This window comes from Procambarus clarkii, chromosome 17 (genome assembly GCF_040958095.1).
Source record: "Procambarus clarkii isolate CNS0578487 chromosome 17, FALCON_Pclarkii_2.0, whole genome shotgun sequence".
In the NCBI taxonomy this organism is placed as follows: domain Eukaryota; kingdom Metazoa; phylum Arthropoda; class Malacostraca; order Decapoda; family Cambaridae; genus Procambarus; species Procambarus clarkii.
The window spans coordinates 44,479,180-44,497,173 of NC_091166.1; the positions used below are offsets into that span (position 1 = coordinate 44,479,180).

The window sequence follows — 17,994 nt, forward strand, 5'->3', positions numbered from 1 at the left end:
GATATTGTCCGAAGTTCCAAAAAGTGTGTTGGGCTTAATCGACCAGCGTGTTCATGGCTATTAACGTCACTACAATAGTTTACCAAGCGGGAGGGATACTTGTAGCCGTAAAAATAGTGCATGACTAAAGTAAACTCAGTATGTATACACGGAAAAAGGTGTTAAAATTGTTTTATGTGTACATATGTCAAAGTTACATGAAAGAAATGTTATAAGAATTACTAGGGTATCCAACTATGTCGAGGCGACCAATGAGAATCGAGAGTACAGGTAGCGAGAATGTGACGTCAATTGAAAACGGGAGACGTGATTGGCTGTTGAGTGCACCTGCTGGTAGAGGAGCAGCGCCGCGTCATTTTGCCCCTAGAAGTTGAGCACTACGGTCGTGAACTTTAGTTGGTGTTGGTGGTCTGTGGCTGTAAACCCTGTTGCTGTGAAATAAGGGTCACTGGGGACCACAGACCCCCTAGTGTATAGTCGAAAACACGAGACCGTCAAAGCAGGATTATGTTGGGGGCAAAATATTTAAATTTGAAAGCTATATGTGTGCGTATATACGCCCAAGTAGACGGTACCACCGTGTTCTTGTGCGTATATTGATATTATTTTAGTTGTGAAGTGTAATCGGGACTAAAATGAAATTTAGATCGTATGTTTTTGAAATAACTAATGTGACTAATTTTCCCTTCAGTAATGTAATGAGGCTGCTGGAACCAGCGTCGGGTATTACGTGTTAAGATGTGGATATTGAGACCGTGAAGACCCTCCTCTTATTGGTTGACATGGCATACTCGCGGAGACACTAACGGTATGATGAACAATGGAATAAGTGAAACTGAAGTTGTCGACCAGAAGCAGGTGGCTGAAATGTCTGCATTGCGCAGGTGAGTATTTGTAATATTCCTAGCAGAGAGATGTAGGCATGTTATTTGACTGAATTATGGTGTAAAAACTGAATAGGATTACCATAGGCGGCTGGTGCTATTATTCCTTGCTGCAGAAGGAAAGAATTTGAATAGGTATTAAATGAAGTTAAGGTTTAATTGTCAATAGTTGAGTCAAATCAAGGCTGTAGGTCCTTTTCCGTATGAAAGTGGGTGGTTAAATCTGCAGTTAAGGGAAGGAATTACTTTTGGTGTCATTTGCAGGGTTTCTGTAGTCTGAAAATAGGTAGGTAAAGGTTAGTATGTAGTCTAGTTTAAGTGTATAAAGGTCAGGTAAGGGCTACACATGTTTTAAAGCCCCCCCCCCCCCGTCTCTCGAAGGTGGGGGAATCCATGGGTTGTAAATAAGTAGCCGTCAACAACTTGTCTGAAGGTGCAACGTAGAATAGTTTAGACGTAAATATAAATAACTAGTGTTATTAAAAAGGATCTAATGCAAATTGTAATTAGTGTTGAGATTATAGTCGTAGTTAATTGAAGAGGGAGGTACTGGTGATAACTTTCATATTTTTTCAGGTTATACCCGACGTGATTGGCTGCAGTTCGTCGCCGGCTGAACGAGAACGCGAGTTTGATCAGTTGTATTCCTGAAGGCAGTCAGTGGAGGATGTGTTAACTGGGCTACGTACGAAGCCTGGAATGTTGTACGTTCGTACCTTACTACTACACAGTTAAGGTGAGGATGTTAAATATGTCCAGCTAGGTGTGGCGGGTCCACGTAACAATGTAGTTTGGTCACCCCCCCCCCCCCCCCCCGTGCAGTTAGAGCTTGAATTGGGCAAATGTTCGTGTTATCAAAGTTGAGGCAGTAAACGGGTATATACGTAAATGTTAACGTAGTAAAATTTGAAAGGTATTAAACGGTTACCCTTTTTGGTTAGTAATATGGGTAAGGAAGTTAGGATGTTTCGGCCAGTGTGCAACCCGTCCTCTACTAAAGGGCATTGCATTCATCGGTCGAACTGTGACAGAATAATAACACGAATCTAGTGAACATGCTACATTTTAAGAATTATAGTGGGATATTGTGTGTGGCTAGGTGTTTAAGATCTGTTGGGTAATATTTGTAGTACGTGGGTGAAGCATTTGCAGCCTTGTTGAAATAAAATAGTAAGAGAAACAAGTGTTTGAACATCAGTTACGTGTAAACAGTTTATCATGACGCCTCTTGTCATGAGGTTTATTAAAGTAAAGCATTTGTTACCAAAAATTTCTGAGGACTTGATGGCCATTACTAAATAGTTCCCATTTAGTAAGAATATAATAGTTTAGGGCGTAGATAGGTTTGAAATTGAATTAATGTAGGGAAATCATTGTTAATAGTGGCATGTAGTCAAATTGGGTGTTGCAGGGACAAGTATTAAAGTGATTAAGTGTTGTTGTATTCGGGAATTTAGTGATGCGTGGTGAAAGTTAAGATGCAAATCACAATATTATCCGTGTTTTGTAATGTGGTAGGTAGTTGTTGTGGCAGTAGAAGTCATACGTTGTATACAAGTAAGGTTCCTACCTAAACAATCTGAGATCAGTGTTCCTACAGCAGGTAGACATGATTGAAGTGGTTTCAGAACACCGTAATTATAGGGTACTGCAGTTATGCAGCCATCATAATAAACAAGAACTGTGGGTGGGAATGCATAGATGTTAGGTTCGCGCCGACCTGATTGGCTTATGAGATTGTCATAATTAATACAAAATATAGAATTGTAAGCCGCAGTTTCGTCAGTGAAGTTGTTTAGGAAGTGTTGGAACTGTTAGTGTAAACCAAATATAAGACAGATGGGTTGGCGGGTCCATTTAATATTTGGTTGGAGGACGGACGGGCTACATAGCTTTGGTGGCTTGTTTTGATAAATAGTTTGAGAGCAAGGTCATTCCATAGTCTGAAAGTCTACTGGTGGTATAAAAATTGTTGGCAGTTGGTGGTTAGCCAGACGTAAGTGGATGGTGAGGGTTGGGAGACCATTACACACAAGTAGTAATGACATTCATGTGTTTGCAACTGTGTATATATCAGTTTTGTATTGGGTGGGCATTGCATGAATGGAAAAAATTGACTAGTGAGAGCTGCAAGACATGTAATGTAGTTTTCCTGAAAGGTGTTATAAATTGGTAGACATACCAGAATGTAATAGAGATCGTAATCATTAAGAAAATGAAAGATGGTTTTAAACTTTAACTTGATGCAACGTTTCCAGAAGGTTGGTGTGGAGAGGTGCGAGGCGGCTGAAACAGTGAAGATGAAGGTGAAGAAACACTCACTAACCATGAGTGAAGATGACGAGCAAGGCCAGAGTAGAAAGTGACATGGAGGATAAAGTCATAAGGAGAGTGTGATATCCCCATTTAAAGTTGAAAGAAATAATCGTGAAACAAAAGATCATTAGAATGTGTGGCACAATTATCATTTATGTAGGAATGGTTTAGTTTGAGCATTAAGGGTTTCCGAGATGGTGTTACTAATGTTGAAGTTAAATATGGCAGATATTTTAGTCGCATAGATTTAAGGGCCAGTGTAGTTTGCGTTTTGTGAGAAATCGCTTTTGTCGTTATCCCAACAATAAATATGGAAAGGTATAGTAAAAAATTGATATAAAGGTAGGCATAATGTTAATTGAAAAAGTACTTTTGACATGGAAATTGTTGGCCGTTATTTATGTTATAGCAAATGTGTGATTGCATTTTGGTAGAAAATAGTTATAATTTATAATTTGAAAGCAAACTAACGTTAGTGTTTTATTTAATAAGTAAAAAAAAAAGTTAATCGTTGATGTTGATAAATTGTAGATTACGTTAGGTAATTAAGTAAAGGAGGCATTGTTCTGATAAATGCATTTGAGTACCATTAAGCTTAAACTCTTATAGTTGGTCAAGTAAAAAATAATAAGTCGTAAGTGATAGAAACGATAATGGACAGTAAGTAGGTAAATGAGTTGTCATTGTATTAAGTGTCATACAAGCTGTACATAAAATATGGCAGTTTGACATTGTTAAAACACTTTAGTGCGCGCGGCGTTCTGGGCCCTCAAGCGTATAATCTTTTCACGCTGCTAACATCAATTCTCGAGCTACGTTTTTCATTTTTGTATATTTATTGCGTTGGCAATAAAAATCTGTACAAGATCATATGCATAAAATGTCAGCAAAGGATTTGCTATCCCACCACGAAGTAAATAAACACGAAGATGACTCGCTGTGACACCCAAACGGGAAGTAAATGTTCATACTCTTTCGTTTGTTGCCAGCCTCAGTCATCCTATAGCGCTTATTTTGATATCACTGAACTCGCAATAAACTTCCCCACCCAGACATATGGCTATCAATGTCTAATTATGGTAGTGGGTGACCCGCATGAGTGGGAACTGGGCGAAGCGTTAGCCTTGAAATAAGCAGCGACGACACAGTTGTGATGCAGCGCTTTGAAAGTTTATACTTACATAAGTGTCCTGACATTATATTTCGAGCTACGTATTTCATTTTTATAGCAATGTGTTCGCAATATAAAGTTGTATAAGAACATGGGTAGAATTGGCCAAGAGAGCGTCAAATAAAATTTTACGCGTTTGTAAAAAGTTTGTACTTTGTTCATGTTTTTCCAGTTTATACTTGTTCACACCGTTTTGTTTGTAATAAAAATCTGTACAGACATATGCATATAAATATAGAATCATGATCGCGGCCAACACAAGTGTGACTACCCTCGTTGTCACCAACTCAATAGTGTCTCGTCTAAGTTAGAATACATTGCCGTTTTCTCAAATAGGGACTGTGGCAATTAGAGAAAACGGAAATTTAATGGCAAACATATTCATACAAACCCCAAGTCGATCTAGTAGTATATACCCACTATAACACGGACCGTAAATGTACGTCGTGATCCGACAAGGGCTTAAATAAATCGGCCGTACATCCAAGTGAAGATGGCAGAATTGTTTGTATGCTGAAAAAGTTACACATTGACTAATAAAAAGGCGAAATGGAATTTGTTTACTTTATTGTAGTGCTAGTAAAGCTGGAGAAATACATGTGAGTGAGCAGAGATAAGGTTTGCTGGCAAGACGCATAGCCTGTAGTAAGCAAGGACAGGGCGCTTGCATAGATAAATCGTAGCGTAGATGTTGTCACTATGGTTTGATGTCGATCTGTTGTGCCTAGGAGTTGAGTAAAAGTTCGTTGTAGTGGTAGGGTAAATGATATATATTGGTTAATAGATATGCATTAGGTATTGAATAGTTGTATATATAAAAATGTAGGTGAAATGTTTAAGACGTGTATTTATGCAACATGTATTTTCATAGATGAGTTAATACAATGAGATGTAAGAAATTAGATGAGTTTTGGATATATACTACATAGAAGTTACTAAAATGGCTGAGAAAATGTTTGACTAGACAGGGTTGACGCACGCACGTGAAAGCTGGACAGTAAATACACGTTTTTTGTAATTGGATGAATATTGGTAAAATTGTCGAAGGATTTTGTGGGTGAATAAGAAGTGGCGACAGCTGAATGTAAATGATAGGCGTGAGGTACTGTGGGCGGTGCACATCGCTCCCTCCAAGAGGGTTAAATGAATATTAGGCATAGGGAAGGAAATGTTGCAGTTATTTACATACTGTTTATTGACTTGTTCTACATAAATGTATGTACAAATATAATGTGATGTATGTCATGTGCTAATAATGTATGGCAAAAAAATTATTGAGGCATATATAAACTGAGGTGCATTTTATGTAGCTGTCGATGACAAAATAAAATGTATAAATGAGATAATGGCGACTGATAGTTTATTGTAACCTTCGTGATATTTGGCACAGTTGCATCAATGTTATTTTTAGTTAGAGATATGTAAATATAATATAGTTTTCCGTGTTTGGTTTGTTGTATTGATAATTACATCATAGGGCAATAAAATATCCCAGTTTTATGTCTGACGTAAAATGTATAGATATCTAGTTTGAGAAAAACTGTAGTATATGCAAAGAAGTTAATTCGTGTATGATGTTATATGTACAGTGAATACCTGTACGTTGTTTGAAAGTACAATATAATAATAAAAACACGTTAATGTACATAGAAACATAAATAATTATAATCAATTGTGTATATCACGAGACAGTGTGAGGGAGAAAAAATGACAGGATTGTCCATATGCTGTGACACTGAGAACCACATGTTCAATATTCCGTACCTAGTACGCATTTCTCTATTTGCCTAATACGGCACGGTTTCATAAATTATGTCCACCTAATATATCTACGTTAATTTTAACTGCAATAAACAGAAATGGACCTCGTACATAATGAAAATGTACGAGGTCCATTTTGTTTATTGGAGTTCAGATTAACGTAGATATATGGCCGAAGCCATCTTGATTGGTAAGGTAGTCGAAAAACATGGCAAATCGGCCCGAGTACAACGTTCATACCTATATATAGATATGAACGTTCATATCTATATATAGATATGATATATATAAATCTATATATTATACATATATAAGATATTATATATATAAATATAATATATATATTATAGATATAAATAATATATTTATATATAAATAAAATATATATATATATATATATATAAATATATATATATATATATATATATATATATATATATATATATATATATATATATATATATATATATATATATATATATCTAAATGTACAAGAATGTAAAAACTCTTGTATATATTTAAAAAAAATTATATATAAATTTTGTTTTGAGATGTATATATCTCATTAATATTTTATATTAATATTAATATAAAATTATATTATTTATATACTTTCGCTACTTTTTAGCCCAAAATTGGCCTACTTTCCCTACTTTTTAGCCCAAAATTTCGCTACTTTCGCTACTTTTCGCGCGATTTTTGGCCGCTATCGGCGAAATTCGCACGATTTTTGGCCGCTAGCGGCGAAAATCGCCCCTTTTTTGGCCGCTAGCGGCGAAAATCGGTCGATTTTTGGCAGGTAGCGGCGAAATTCGCACGATTTTTGCCCGCCAGCTGCAAAAATCGCAGTTTCTGGCCGCTAGCGGCGAAAATAGCGCATTTTCGGCCTTTAGCGGCAAAAATCGCCCGATTTTTGGCGGCTAGAGGCAAAAATCGCCCGCCAGCTGCGAAAATCGCATGGTTTTTGGCCGCTAGCGGCGAAAATCGCGCGGTTTTTGGCCGGTAGCGGCGAAAATCGCGCGGTTTTTGGCCGGCAGCGGCGAAAATCGCGCGATTTTTGCCCACCAGCTGTAAAAATCGCACGGTTTTTGGCCGCTAGCTGCGAAAATCACGCGATTTTTGCCCGCCAGCTGTAAAAATCGCACGGTTTTTGGCCGCTAGCTGCGAAAATCACGCGATTTTTGCCCGCCAGCTGCAAAAATCGCATGGTTTTTGGCCGCTAGCGGCGAAAATCGCGCGGTTTTTGGCCGGTAGCGGCGAAAATCGCGTTATTTTTGCCCGCCAGCTGCAAAAATCGCAGTTTCTGGCCGCTAGCGGCGAAAATCGCGCGATTTTTGGCCGCTAGCGGCGAAATTCGCACGATTTTTGGCCGCGAGCGGCGAAAATAGCCCCATTTTAGGCCGCTAGCGGCGAAAAAAGCCTCTTTTTTGGCCGCTAGCGGCGAAAATCGGTCGATTTTTGGCAGGTAGCGGCGAAATTCGCGCGATTTTTGCCCGCCAGCTGGAAAAATCGCATGGTTTCTGGCCGCTAGCGTCGAAAATAGTGCGGTTTTCGGCCGTTAGCGCCCGAATTTTGGCCGGTAGCAGCGAAAATCGCGCTATTTTTGGCCGGTAGTGGCGAAAATCGCGCTATTTTTGCCCGGGAGCTGCAAAAATCGCATAGTTTCTGGCCGCTAGCGGCGAAAATCGCGCGATTTTTGGCCGCTGGCGGCGAAATTCGCACGATTTTTGGCAACTAGCGGCGAAATTTGCACGATTTTTGGCCGCTAGCGGCGAAAATAGCCCCATTTTTGGCCGCTAGCGGCGAAAAAAGCCTCTTTTTTGGCCGCTAGCGGCGAAAATCGGTCGATTTTTGGCAGGTAGCGGCGAAATTCGCGCGATTTTTGCCCGCCAGCTGCAAAACTCGCATAGTTTCTGGCCGCTAGCGGCGAAAATCGCGCAATTTTTGGCCGCTAGCGGCGAAATTCGCACGATTTTTGGCCGCTAGCGGCGAAAATAGCCCCATTTTTGGCCGCTAACGGCGAAAAAAGCCTCTTTTTTGGCCGCTAGCGGCGAAAATCGGTCGATTTTTGGCTGGTAGCGGTGAAATTCGCGCGATTTTTGCCCGCCAGCTGCAAAAATCGCATGGTTTCTGGCCGCTAGCGTCGAAAATAGCGCGGTTTTCGACCGTTAGCGGCAAAAATCGCCCGATTTTTGGCCGCTAGCGGCGAAAACCGCATGGTTTTTGGCCGCTGGCGGCTTAAATCGCGCGATTTTTTGCCGGTAGCGGCTTATATCGCGCGATTTTTGCCCGCCAGCTGTGAAAATCGCACGGTTTTTGGGCGCTAGCAGCGAAAATCACGCGGTTTTTGGCCGGTAGCGGCAAAAATCACGCTATTTTTGCCCGCCAGTTGCAAAAATCGCATAGTTTCTGGCCGCTAGCGGCGAAAATCGCGCGATTTTTGGCCGCTAGCGGCGAAATTCGCACGATTTTTGGCCGCTAGCGGCTTAAATCGCGCGATTTTTGCCCGCCAGCTGCGAAAATCGCATGATTTTTGGCCGCTAGCGGCGAAAATCGCGCGGTTTTTGGCCGGTAGCGGCATAAATTGCGCTATTTTTGGCCGCTAGCGGCAAAAATCGCCCGATTTTTTGGCCGCTAGCGGCGAAAATCGCACGGTTTTTGGCCGCTAGCGGCGAAAATCGCGCTATTTTTGGCCGCTAGCGGCGAAAATCGCGCTATTTTTGGCCGGTAGCGGCGAAAATCTTGATTTTTGCCTGCCAGCTGCGACAATCGCATGGTTTTTGGCCGCTAGCGGTGAAAATCGCGCGATTTTTGGCCGGTAGCGGCGAAAATCACGCGATTTTTGCCCGCCAGCTACGAAAATCGCATGGTTTTTGGCCGCTAGCGGCGAAAATCGCGCGGTTTTTGGCAGATAGCGGCGAAATTCGCGGGATTTTTGCGCGCTAGCTGCAAAAATCGCATGGTTTCTGGCCGCTAGCGTCGAAAATAGCGCATTTTTGGCCGCTAGCGTCGAAAATAGCGCATTTTTGGCCGTTAGCGGCGAAATTCGCACGATTTTTGGCAGCTAGCGGCGAAAATCGCCCCTTTTTTGGCCGCTAGCGGCGAAAATCGGTCGATTTTTGGCCGCTAGCGGCGAAAATCGGTCGATTTTTGGCAGGTAGCGGCGAAATTCGCACGATATTTGCCCGCCAGCTGCAAAAATCGCATGGTTTCTGGCCGCTAGCGTCGAAAATAGCGCATTTTCGATCGTTAGCGGCAAAAATCGCCCGATTTTTGGCGGCTAGCGGCAAAAATCGCGATTTTTGCCCGCCAGCTGCGAAAATCGCATGGTTATTGGCCGCTAGCGGCGAAAATCGCACGGTTTTTGGCCGGTAGCGGCGAAAATCGCGCGGTTTTTGGCCTGCAGCGGCGAAAATCGCGCGATTTTTGCCCGCGAGCTGTAAAAATCGCACGGTTTTTGGCCGCTAGCTGCGAAAATCACGCGGTTTTTGGCCGGTAGCGGCTTAAATCGCGCGATTTTTGCCCGCCAGCTGTGAAAATTATACGGTTTTTGGCCGCTAGCGACGAAAATCGCGCCTCTTTTTGCCCGCCAGTTGCAAAAATCGCATAGTTTCTGGCCGCTAGCGGCGAAAATCGCGCGATTTTTATCCGCTAGCGGCGAAATTCGCACGATTTTTGGCCGCTAGCGGCGAAATTTGCACGATTTTTGGCCGCTAGCGGCGAAAATAGCCCCATTTTTGGCCGCTAGCGGCGAAAATCGGTCGATTTTTGCAGGGGGTTTGGGCAAAATATGACACGTCGCCGTTTTCAACAATTGGCATATTTTCGGTATGAAAAGTCGTAATTTAAAAATGAAAATAGGTGCAGAGAGTCAGAATTCGGCTCAAAAATCACGCTCAGGAGTCAAATTTCCGACATTTCAGACATTTTGAAAACTGCAGGGGGGTTTGGGCAAAATATGACCCATCGCCGTTTTCAGTAATTGGCATATTTTCGGTATAAAAAGTCGTAATTTGAAACTGAAAATAGGTGCAGAGAGTCAGAATTCGGATAAAAAAATCACGCTCAGGAGTCAAATTTCCGACATTTCAGACATTTTGAAAACTGCAGGGGGGTTTGGGCAAAGTATGACCCATCGCCGTTTTCAGTAATTGGCATATTTTCGGTATGAAACGTCGTAATTTGAAACTGAAAATAGGTGCAGAGAGTCAGAAATCGGCTCAAAAATCACGTTCAGGAGTCAAATTTCCGACATTTCAAACATTTTGAAAACTGCAGGGGGGTTTGGGCAAAATATGACCCATCGCCGTTTTCAGTAATTGGCATATTTTCGGTATAAAAAGTCGTAATTTGAAACTGAAAATAGGTGCAGAGAGTCAGAATTCGGCTCAAAAATCACGCTCAGGAGTCAAATTTCCGACATTTCAGACATTTTGAAAACTGCAGGGGGGTTTGGGCAAAATATGATCCATCACCGTTTACAGTAATTGGCATATTTTCGGTATGAAACGTCGTAATTTGAAACTGAAAAAAGGTGCAGTCAGAATAAGGCTCAAAAATCACGCTCAGGAGTCAAATTTCCAACATTTCAGACATTTTAAAAACTGCAGGGGGGTTTCGGCAAAATATGACCCATCGCCGTTTTCAGTAATTGGCATATTTTCGGCATGAAACGTCGTAATTTTAAACTGAAAAAAGGTGCAGAGAGTCAGAATTCGGCTCAAAAATCACGCTCAGGAGTCAAATTTCCGACATTTCAGACATTTTGAAAACTGCAGTGGGGTTTGGGCAAAATATGACCCATCGCCGTTTTCAGTAATTGGCATATTTTCGGTATAAAAAGTCGTAATTTGAAACTGAAAATAGGTGCAGAGAGTCAGAATTCGGATAAAAAATCACGCTCAGGAGTCAAATTTCCGACATTTCAGACATTTTGAAAACTGCAGGGGGGTTTGGGCAAAATATGACCCATCTCCGTTTTCAGTAATTGGCATATTTTCGGTATAAAAAGTTGTAATTTGAAAATGAAAATAGGTGCAGAGAGTCAGAATTCGGCTCAGAAATCACGCTCAGGAGTCAAATTTCCGACATTTCAGACATTTTGAAAACTGCAGTGGGGTTTGGCCAAAATATGACCCATCGCCGTTTACAGTAATTGGCATATTTTCGGTATGAAACGTCGTAATTTGAAACTGAAAATAGGTGCAGAGAGTCAGAATTTGGCTCAAAAATTACGCTCAGGAGTCAAATTTCCGACATTTCAGACATTTTAAAAACTGCAGGAGGTTTTGGGCAAAATATGACCCGTCGCCGTTTTCAGTAATTGGCATATTTTCGGTATGAAAAGTAGTAATTTGAAACTGAAAATAGGTGCAGAGAGTCAGAATTCGGATAAAAAATCACGCTCAGGAGTCAAATTTCCGACATTTCAGACATTTTGAAAACTGCAGGGGGGTTTGGGCAAAATATGACCCATCGCCGTTTTCAGTAATTGACATATTTACGGTATGAAACGTCGTAATTTGAAACTGAAAATAGGTGCAGAGAGTCAGAAATCGGCTCAAAAATCACGTTCAGGAGTCAAATTTCCGACATTTCAGACATTTTGAAAATTGCAGGGGGGTTTGGGCAAAATATGACGCATCGCCGTTTTCAGTAATTGGCATATTTTCGGTATAAAAATTCGTAATTTGAAACTGAAAATAGGTGCAGAGAGTCAGAATTCGGCTCAAAAATCACGCTCAGGAGTAAAATTTCCGACATTTCAGACATTTTGAAAACTGCAGGGGGGTTTGGGCAAAATATGACCCATCACCGTTTACAGTAATTGGCATATTTTCGGTATGAAACGTCGTAATTTGAAACTAAAAATAGGTGCAGAGAGTCAGAATAAGGCTCAAAAATCACGCCTAGGAGTCAAATTTCCGACATTTCAGACATTTTGAAAACTGCTGGGGGGTTTGAGCAAAATATGACCCATCGCCGTTTTCAGTAATTGGCATATTTTCGGTATAAAAAGTCGTAATTTGAAACTGAAAATAGGTGCAGAGAGTCAGAATTCGGATAAAAAATCACGCTCAGGAGTCAAATTTCCGACATTTCAGACATTTTGAAAACTGCAGGGGGGTTGGGCAAAATATGACCCATCGCCGTTTTCAGTAATTGGGATATTTTCGGTATGAAAAGTCGTAATTTGAAACTGAAAATAGGTGCAGAGAGTCAGAATTCGGCTCAAAAATCACGCTCAGGAGTCAAATTTCCGACATTTCAGACATTTTAAAAACTGCAGGGGGGTTTGGGCAAAATATGACCCATCGCCGTTTACAGTAATTGGCATATTTTCGGTATGAAACGTCGTAATTTGAAACTGAAAATAGGTGCAGAGAGTCAGAATTCGGCTCAAAAATCACGCTCAGGAGTCAAATTTCCGACATTTCAGACATTTTAAAAACTGCAGGGGGGTTTGGGCAAAATATGACCCATCGCCGTTTTCAGTAATTGGCATATTTTCGGTATGAAACGTCGTAATTTGAAACTGAAAATCGGGGCAGAGAGTCAGAAATCGGCTCAAAAATCACGTTCAGGAGTCAAATTTCCGACATTTCAGACATTTTTAAAATTGCAGGGGGGTTTGGGAAAAATATGACGCATCGCCGTTTTCAGTAATTGGCATATTTTCGGTATGAAACGTCGTAATTTGAAACTGAAAATAGGTGCAGAGAGTCAGAATTTGGCTCAAAAATTACGCTCAGGAGTCAAATTTCCGACATTTCAGACATTTTAAAAACTGCAGGGGGTTTTGGGCAATATATGACCCGTCGCCGTTTTCAGTAATTGGCATATTTTCGGTATAAAAAGTCGTAATTTGAAACTGAAAATAGGTGCAGAGAGTCAGAATTCGGCTCAAAAATCACGCTCAGGAGTCAAATTTCCGACATTTCAGACATTTTGAAAACTGCAGGGGGGTTTGGGCAAAATATGACCCATCGCCGTTTACAGTAATTGGCAAATTTTCGGTATGAAACGTCGTAATTTGAAACTGAAAATAGGTGCAGAGAGTCAGAATTAGGCTCAAAAATCACGCTCAGGAGTCAAATTTCCGACATTTCAGACATTTTAAAAACTGCAGGGGGGTTTGGGCAAAATATGACCCGTCGCCGTTTTCAGTAATTGGCATATTTTCGGTATGAAACGTCGTAATTTGAAACTGAAAATAGGTGCAGAGAGTCAGAAATCGGCTCAAAAATCACGTTCAGGAGTCAAATTTCCGACATTTCAGACATTTTGAAAATTGCAGGGGGGTTTGGGCAAAATATGATGCATCGCCGTTTTCAGTAATTGGCATATTTTCGGTATAAAAAGTCGTAATTTGAAACTGAAAATAGGTGCAGAGAGTCAGAATTCGGCTCAAAAATCACGCTCAGGAGTCAAATTTCCGACATTTCAGACATTTTGAAAACTGCAGTGGGGTTTGGGCAAAATATGACCCATCTCCGTTTTCAGTAATTGGCATATTTTCGGTATAAAAAGTTGTAATTTGAAAATGAAAATAGGTGCAGAGAGTCAGAATTCGGATAAAAAATCACGCTCAGGAGTCAAATTTCCGACATTTCAGACATTTTGAAAACTGCAGTGGGGTTTGGCCAAAATATGACCCATCGCCGTTTACAGTAATTGGCATATTTTCGGTATGAAACGTCGTAATTTGAAACTGAAAATAGGTGCAGAGAGTCAGAATTCGGCTCAAAAATTACGCTCAGGAGTCAAATTTCCGACATTTCAGACATTTTAAAAACTGCAGGGGGTTTTGGGCAAAATATGACCCGTCGCCGTTTTCAGTAATTGGCATATTTTCGGTATGAAAAGTAGTAATTTGAAACTGAAAATAGGTGCAGAGAGTCAGAATTCGGATAAAAAATCACGCTCAGGAGTCAAATTTCCGACATTTCAGACATTTTGAAAACTGCATGGGGGTTTGGGCAAAATATGACCCATCGCCATTTTCAGTAATTGGCATATTTTCGGTATAAAAAGTCGTAATTTGAAACTGAAAATAGGTGCAGAGAGAGTCAGAATAAGGCTCAAAAATCACGCTCAGGAGTCAAATTTCCAACATTTCAGACATTTTAAAAACTGCAGGGGGGTTTCGGCAAAATATGACCCATCGCCGTTTTCAGTAATTGGCATATTTTCGGCATGAAACGTCGTAATTTTAAACTGAAAAAAGGTGCAGAGAGTCAGAATTCGGCTCAAAAATCACGCTCAGGAGTCAAATTTCCGACATTTCAGACATTTTGAAAACTGCAGTGGGGTTTGGGCAAAATATGACCCATCGCCGTTTTCAGTAATTGGCATATTTTCGGTATAAAAAGTCGTAATTTGAAACTGAAAATAGGTGCAGAGAGTCAGAATTCGGATAAAAAATCACGCTCAGGAGTCAAATTTCCGACATTTCAGACATTTTGAAAACTGCAGGGGGGTTTGGGCAAAATATGACCCATCTCCGTTTTCAGTAATTGGCATATTTTCGGTATAAAAAGTTGTAATTTGAAAATGAAAATAGGTGCAGAGAGTCAGAATTCGGATAAAAAATCACGCTCAGGAGTCAAATTTCCGACATTTCAGACATTTTGAAAACTGCAGTGGGGTTTGGCCAAAATATGACCCATCGCCGTTTACAGTAATTGGCATATTTTCGGTATGAAACGTCGTAATTTGAAACTGAAAATAGGTGCAGAGAGTCAGAATTCGGCTCAAAAATTACGCTCAGGAGTCAAATTTCCGACATTTCAGACATTTTAAAAACTGCAGGGGGTTTTGGGCAAAATATGACCCGTCGCCGTTTTCAGTAATTGGCATATTTTCGGTATGAAAAGTAGTAATTTGAAACTGAAAATAGGTGCAGAGAGTCAGAATTCGGCTCAAAAATCACGCTCAGGAGTCAAATTTCCGACATTTCAGACATTTTAAAAACTGCAGGGGGGTTTGGGCAAAATATGACCCATCGCCGTTTTCAGTAATTGGCATATTTTCGGTATGAAACGTCGTAATTTGAAACTGAAAATAGGTGCAGAGAGTCAGAAATCGGCTCAAAAATCACGTTCAGGAGTCAAATTTCCGACATTTCAGACATTTTGAAAATTGCAGGGGGGTTTGGCCAAAATATGACGCATCGCCGTTATCAGTAATTGGAATATTTTCGGTATGAAACGTCGTAATTTGAAACTGAAAATAGGTGCAGAGAGTAATTTGGCTCAAAAATTACGCTCAGGAGTCAAATTTCCGACATTTCAGACATTTTAAAAACTGCAGGGGGTTTTGGGCAATATATGACCCGTCGCCGTTTTCAGTAATTGGCATATTTTCGGTATAAAAAGTCGTAATTTGAAATTGAAAATAGGTGCAGAGAGTCAGAATTCGGCTCAAAAATCACGCTCAGGAGTCAAATTTCCGACATTTCAGACATTTTGAAAACTGCAGGGGGGTTTGGGCAAAATATGACCCATCACCGTTTACAGTAATTGGCATATTTTCGGTATGAAACGTCGTAATTTGAAACTAAAAATAGGTGCAGAGAGTCAGAATAAGGCTCAAAAATCACGCTTAGGAGTCAAATTTCCGACATTTCAGACATTTTGAAAACTGCTGGGGGGTTTGAGCAAAATATGACCCATCGCCGTTTTCAGTAATTGGCATATTTTCGGTATAAAAAGTCGTAATTTGAAACTGAAAATAGGTGCAGAGAGTCAGAATTCGGATAAGAAATCACGCTCAGGAGTCAAATTTCCGACATTTCAGACATTTTGAAAACTGCAGGGGGGTTGGGCAAAATATGACCCATCGCCGTTTTCAGTAATTGGGATATTTTCGGTATAAAAAGTCGTAACTTGAAACTGAAAATAGGTGCAGAGAGTCAGAATTCGGCTCAAAAATCACGCTCAGGAGTCAAATTTCCGACATTTCAGACATTTTAAAAACTGCAGGGGGGTTTGGGCAAAATATGACCCATCGCCGTTTACAGTAATTGGCAAATTTTCGGTATGAAACGTCGTAATTTGAAACTGAAAATAGGTGCAGAGAGTCAGAATTCGGCTCAAAAATCACGCTCAGGAGTCAAATTTCCGACATTTCAGACATTTTAAAAACTGCAGGGGGGTTTGGGCAAAATATGACCCATCGCCGTTTTCAGTAATTGGCATATTTTCGGTATGAAACGTCGTAATTTGAAACTGAAAATCGGGGCAGAGAGTCAGAAATCGGCTCAAAAATCACGTTCAGGAGTCAAATTTCCGACATTTCAGACATTTTGAAAATTGCAGGGGGGTTTGGGAAAAATATGACGCATCGCCGTTTTCAGTAATTGGCATATTTTCGGTATGAAACGTCGTAATTTCAAACTGAAAATAGGTGCAGAGAGTCAGAATTTGGCTCAAAAATTACGCTCAGGAGTCAAATTTCCGACATTTCAGACATTTTAAAAACTGCAGGGGGTTTTGGGCAATATATGACCCGTCGCCGTTTTCAGTAATTGGCATATTTTCGGTATAAAAAGTCGTAATTTGAAACTGAAAATAGGTGCAGAGAGTCAGAATTCGGCTCAGAAATCACGCTCAGGAGTCAAATTTCCGACATTTCAGACATTTTGAAAACTGCAGGGGGGTTTGGGCAAAATATGACCCATCGCCGTTTACAGTAATTGGCAAATTTTCGGTATGAAACGTCGTAATTTGAAACTGAAAATAGGTGCAGAGAGTCAGAATTCGGCTCAAAAATCACGCTCAGGAGTCAAATTTCCGACATTTCAGACATTTTAAAAACTGCAGGGGGGTTTGGGCAAAATATGACCCGTCGCCGTTTTCAGTAATTGGCATATTTTCGGTATGAAACGTCGTAATTTGAAACTGAAAATAGGTGCAGAGAGTCAGAAATCGGCTCAAAAATCACGTTCAGGAGTCAAATTTCCGACATTTCAGACATTTTGAAAATTGCAGGGGGGTTTGGGCAAAATATGACGCATCGCCGTTTTCAGTAATTGGCATATTTTCGGTATAAAAAGTCGTAATTTGAAACTGAAAATAGGTGCAGAGAGTCAGAATTCGGCTCAAAAATCACGTTCAGGAGTCAAATTTCCGACATTTCAGACATTTTGAAAACTGCAGTGGGGTTTGGGCAAAATATGACCCATCGCCGTTTTCAGTAATTGGCATATTTTCGGTATAAAAAGTCGTAATTTGAAACTGAAAATAGGTACAGAGAGTCAGAATTCGGATAAAAAATCACGCTCAGGAGTCAAATTTCCGACATTTCAGACATTTTGAAAACTGCAGGGGGGTTTGGGCAAAATATGACCCATCTCCGTTTTCAGTAATTGGCATATTTTCGGTATAAAAAGTCGTAATTTGAAAATGAAAATAGGTGCAGAGAGTCAGAATTCGGATAAAAAATCACGCTCAGGAGTCAAATTTCCGACATTTCAGACATTTTGAAAACTGCAGTGGGGTTTGGCCAAAATATGACCCATCGCCGTTTACAGTAATTGGCATATTTTCGGTATGAAACGTCGTAATTTGAAACTGAAAATAGGTGCAGAGAGTCAGAATTCGGCTCAAAAATTACGCTCAGGAGTCAAATTTCCGACATTTCAGACATTTTAAAAACTGCAGGGGGTTTTGGGCAAAATATGACCCGTCGCCGTTTTCAGTAATTGGCATATTTTCGGTATGAAAAGTAGTAATTTGAAACTGAAAATAGGTGCAGAGAGTCAGAATTCGGATAAAAAATCACGCTCAGGAGTCAAATTTCCGACATTTCAGACATTTTGAAAACTGCATGGGGGTTTGGGCAAAATATGACCCATCGCCA

The 17,994-nt window shown here is 40.5% G+C and overlaps 1 protein-coding gene and 1 long non-coding RNA gene across 3 annotated transcripts in view; both read left to right on the forward strand.

Annotated features, from left to right (window-relative positions):
• The first annotated feature begins 345 nt into the window (after nucleotides 1-345).
• On the forward strand, nucleotides 346-5,723 carry LOC138365534 (uncharacterized). Of its 2 annotated transcripts, none has more exons than XR_011228908.1 (4): nucleotides 346-587; nucleotides 692-884; nucleotides 1,461-1,620; nucleotides 3,143-5,723. It is a non-coding gene; the product is annotated as an uncharacterized lncRNA (long non-coding RNA). The 2 variants fall into 2 exon arrangements; XR_011228907.1 differs by having other exon boundaries at nucleotides 346-546.
• Nucleotides 5,724-6,300: 577 nt separating this feature from the next.
• LOC138365684 (uncharacterized) overlaps nucleotides 6,301-17,994 on the forward strand; it is a 66,190-nt gene continuing 54,496 nt past the window's right edge. The window contains exon 1 of the mRNA XM_069326175.1: nucleotides 6,301-6,322. Coding sequence (XP_069182276.1) covers nucleotides 6,301-6,322 — 22 coding nt within the window. The remainder of the gene's footprint in view (nucleotides 6,323-17,994) is intronic.